The sequence below is a fragment of the Myotis davidii genome, unplaced genomic scaffold, assembly GCF_000327345.1.
Source record: "Myotis davidii unplaced genomic scaffold, ASM32734v1 scaffold436, whole genome shotgun sequence".
In the NCBI taxonomy this organism is placed as follows: Eukaryota; Metazoa; Chordata; class Mammalia; order Chiroptera; family Vespertilionidae; genus Myotis; species Myotis davidii.
In genome coordinates this window covers 4,421,005-4,425,639 of record NW_006292604.1, presented here as the reverse complement: position 1 = coordinate 4,425,639, position 4,635 = coordinate 4,421,005, and the positions used below count along the sequence as shown (strand labels likewise).

Here is a 4,635-nt window from a genome sequence, read left to right as displayed (position 1 = left end):
TCCCCTCTCCCCCCCCCAGCACACACACAGGCGCGCGCGCGCGCACACACACACACACACACACACACGCACACACACACGTGGCCGTTAGGAAAATGTAGGTCAAGCCTAATGGTTTCAGGGATCGTTTGAAAGATAATGATAATACCTTTCAGGTGCAAAATATGACCGAATTAAGACAATCTACAGGGGCCGAAGGCAACCTAACGGAATGTTTAAAAATAACACAGAACGCTAAGGGAGATACTGTTTACTGTGGGCACAGACCTCGGAAACTCTCAGTGATACCTCACAACAGCCAGCGCTCAGCTGAAGTGTGAAAACTGACACACAGCTGGGCGGCGAGCAAAGTGGTTGAGTGTCAACCTATGAACCAGGAGGTCAGGGTTCAATTCCCGGTCAGGGCACAGGCCCAGGTTGCAGGCTTGATCCCCAGTAGGGGGCGTGCAGGAGGCAGCCGGTCCATGTGTCTCTCTCATCATTGATTTTTCTATCTCTCTCCCTCTCCCTTCCTCTCTGAAATCAATAAAAATACATTTAAAAAAGAAGGGATATACACACACAGGACTGTATGCCGGACACAGCACCGTGGGACGGACAGCCAGACAGGGTCCCAGCCTCCCTCTAAATTCCCACTGCACCTGACTGCACAGACGCACTGCAGGCTGTCGGGTCCAGAGACCCCCTGGTGCCAACATGTCCCGTGACAGGTGTTAAAGGAAGTCAAAGCACAACGTGCACAAACCGTTTACACACCAGCAGCCGTGCACGTGCAGCCACGTGAGGTGCGGGGTGAGGTGCGGGGACAGCGGCTGGTGTCCCGAGATCCCCTGAAATCCAACCTCCTGTCGGTTACAGTGTTGACCAAGGAAGCGCCTCCCTGACCCTTTTCTGTCACCAGCCACCACAGGTGAAGGTGGCAGCAAACCGCCTTGTGGGGACCCTCAGATGCCCCGCCTCCCGGGCCGCTGAGGGGTGGGGGGAGGGGAGCCTGCTGCTGTGAAAACCCCACTCCGTTCTGTGGGAGCAGCTGCAGCCGGAGCAGTTTCCAGGAGTAACTGGGACCACGTGCCCGGGAAGGACAGGCGTGGGCACCGCCTTTGGAGCAGAAGCAGGTGAGGGCAGGAGGAGGCCACAGGAAGGCAGGTGCGATGGGGCGGGTGACAACGCAATTGACGGAGAACAGGAACAAAGTGGGGAATTTCCAAACCCTGCATTTCCTGTAACTTCAGCGACCCTGCAATTCTGGACCAAAATAGCTCAGGCAGAAGGTGCGTTTTCAGGAAAGCGACACACGGCTAGCCCGGCTCCGCGGCCTGTCCTCTCGGAGCCCTCATCCGCGGCTGTCGCACGTCGGCTGCCCCATCGACGACCCTTCGCTCTCCGTCCGAACGCTCCCACCACGGCCCTGGCCCTGGCCCCGGCCTGCCCTCGCGGCCTTACCTTTCACCAGGACCTTGGGCACCTTCGTGTGGCTGGCGCAGAAGGCGCTGTACAGCTTGAAGCGGTCGGCGTAGTACAGGAAGGAGCCCCCCAGCGAGAACAGCACTTTCTGGGTTTAAGGAGAAGAGGCCTGGCTAGTTCGGGCCGCGCTCACCTGGGGTACCCGCAGGCCCTCGGGCACCCCGCCGGCCTGACCCGCCCGCTCAGCATCAGTCACCCCGTCCCAGCTCCTCCCTCCGCTACTGGGGGCCTGGAACGGCCCCCGAAAGCACGTGGGCTCACAAACCTGGGTAACGGGTTTGGGGTTTGGCCTTTTCAGTAATTACAGTGCAGGGGCCAGTTTTCTAGGCCAGTGTTACTTGTGTTTTTAAAATGCATTTTTATTTATTTCAGAGCGGAAGGAAGCGGGAGAGAGAGAAACATCAATAATGAGAGAGTTATCGATCGGCTGGCACCTGCACGCCCCACACTGGGGATCGAGCCCACAAACCGGGCCTGTATCGAACCGCGACCTCCTGGTTCACAGGTCAACTCAACCCCTGAGCCACGCGGCCAGGCAGCCGGTGTTGAAAGGGCCTGTGTGGGTGTGAGGTGTGGGGTGTGAATGGGAAACACGGTGCATCGGAAAAGGCCAGACCTGAGCCCCTCACCAGCTCCCGGGGCAGGACTGTCGAGGCCGGGGCTTCTATCCGAGCATGTGAAACAGGCCTCAGGAGAGAGCCCTGCAGAGCAAGCACGTCACACTCGGGCCTCGCCTGCGGCCCGCCAGCCGCGAGCTGGACGTGCTTGCTCTGTGGTTTCACGCGAGCTGGACTTGTTCGAGACAGACGCCCCTTACCCGGGCAATGAAAACAGGTGTGGATGGGAGTGAGGAACCGGTCCCAGCGTGTAGTCTGGCTGACGGACATGGCAGGGAATTGGGAAGGACGGGCTACTCACAACCACCACGGCTGCTTGGGAACCCACACACTGGCAGGCAGAGGCCAGTGTGGTCTTCTCTCCATTTCACTTTCGGCCTCCACCTCCCCGCCTGCCCGCCCCTGACTGAGGCCCGACTGACCTTAAACTGATCGACTCGCTCGAGCTTTTCCAAATCCGGGACGAGTCTCACTCCATCTTCCAGAGTTTTAAGGAATTCTACTTGAAACTCCACCATTTCGGTTAAATTGCCGAAAAGCACGTCAAGCTGGAAAATGAAAAGGAGTTTAACCGACGTCATCTTTCTCGTTCGTGATCAGAAAGGAGTCGCTTCTGATCTCAGCAGCTTCCTGCCGATCTCAGGACGAAGATAACGGTGCCCCGGGGGCGGGAGCCCCTCCTCTCGGGCGCTGGGACTTGACCTTTTGCTACAGTGAGAGGGGTCTGAGGTGCTGTTCCCACCCTTGCGCCGCCCCCCCCCCAGGTGACTGCGCCCGTACCTCGTCCGGGGTGAGGAAGGTCTCCTTCTGCAGGGGCTTCAGGTATCTCTCCATGAGACAGTTCAGGTCCTGGGGGTGGAGAGAACAGCTCGTGAACAGAGTCCAAACGTCCACAAAGAACCCAAAGGGGAAAAACCCTGTATGTTCCAGAGGCTGGCGGTCCGGTCTTAGGCCACGAAGGTGCGTGTTAAAGGAGCGAGCGCGTTTTTCTGCAAACGCGTCCAGCTTTGCAGCCACGGGCTCAGGCGGCAGCTCTAACAGGAAAGGAGCAGGTGGCACGTGGATGGACTGCGTTCCAATAAAACTTTATTTGTAGAAGCAGGCAGAGGGCTGGCCTCGGCCCGAGGGCCACGATTGGCTGACCCTTGATTTAAAGACTAAAATGGCCCCGGCTAGTTTGGCTCAGTGGATAGAGCATCAGCCTGCAGACCAAAGGGTCCCGGGTTCGATTCCAGTCCAGGGCATGCACCTTAGTTGTAGGCTCCTCCCTGGCCTGGGCCCTGGTTGGAACACGTCCAGGAGGTAACCAATCGTGCTTCTCTCACATAAATCGCATTAAGTCGCCGTAGGAACGGATCTCCCACGTGACCCAAGGACCTGCTGTGTAACTAAACTGTGTGCAGGAATAAGTCATTATCACAGTGACAGAAACTGTCAGAAATGCTGCCGCCACATGTGTGATGGGGAACTGACCGTCAGAGCCAGTGACACCACAAAGGAAACGGGACTCAGGTTAGCTTTTGAAGATCAATTTTTCCAAAACTCAATTCCACCGTCGTATCAGCTCAGCAGCGTTCACCACTCAGACAGGGCAGAGGGGCCACACTTGTGCTCACCACCATCTCCTTTCTCAGTCAGTGGGCGGACAGGGAGGGACAAAGGTCGGGTTACAGCTGTGAGCACTCGAAGCACAGAGTTTATTCGTGTATTTTATTTATTAACTAGAGGCACGGTGCACAACATTCATGCACTGGGGGGTCAGGGGGTGGAGAACGGGTCCCTTAGCCCAGCCTGTGCCCTCTGGCAGTCCGGGACCCCCCCGGGGGATGTCTGACTGCCAGCTTAGGCCTGCTGCAAGGCTTAGGCCCACTCCACATGGGAAATGGGCCTAAGCCGGCAGTCAGACATCCCCCAAGGGGTCCTTAACGCTGCCACGGAGGCAGGAGAGGCTCCTGTCACCACTGCTGCGCTCAACAGCCATGAGCCCGGCTTCTGGCTGAGCAGCACTCCTCCTGTGGCAGTGGTCGGCAAACTGCGGCCCCTTGAGTGAGACTCTTCCACAAAATACCACATGTGGGCACGCACGTACAGTGCGATTGAAACGTCGTGGCCACACTCAAGGGGCCAAAGAGCCACATGTGGCTCATGAGCTGCAGTTTGCCGACCACTGTCCTGTGGGAGTGCACTGACCACCAGGGGGCAGCTCCTGCACTGAGCATCTTCCCCCTAGTGGTGAGGGTCCCTGCACTGAGCATCTTCCCCCTAGTGGTCAGTGAGCGTCAGCGGTCGTTCCACTGTTTGGTCAATTTTCATATTAGGGTTTTATTATATAGGAAGGATTGTGTAGTTTCCATAGGAACAGCTGTAAACCTACTGTGACCCTGCCCTGACATCGCAGGGAATTGCTATAAGAACTGCTGTGCTCCCTTCAAACACAAAAGAAAATCTTAACATTTGGGATAAAGGCCACCATCTACGGGAGAGGAAGAGGTGCCTTGGTTCTGTGACCTGGCTCTGCTGTTTGAGAAATGGTGAAAACAGAGGGGGGTACTGG

The 4,635-nt window shown here is 57.2% G+C and overlaps 1 protein-coding gene across 1 annotated transcript in view; it reads right to left on the bottom strand.

Moving 5' to 3' along the window:
* TIAM1 (T-cell lymphoma invasion and metastasis 1) overlaps positions 1 to 4,635 on the bottom strand; it is a 72,855-nt gene that overhangs the window by 10,956 nt on the left and 57,264 nt on the right. Inside the window, exons 14-16 of the mRNA XM_015565533.1 lie at positions 2,862 to 2,930; positions 2,504 to 2,629; positions 1,345 to 1,552 (exon numbers count right to left, since the gene is read on the bottom strand). Coding sequence (XP_015421019.1) covers positions 1,345 to 1,552; positions 2,504 to 2,629; positions 2,862 to 2,930 — 403 coding nt within the window. The remainder of the gene's footprint in view (positions 1 to 1,344; positions 1,553 to 2,503; positions 2,630 to 2,861; positions 2,931 to 4,635) is intronic.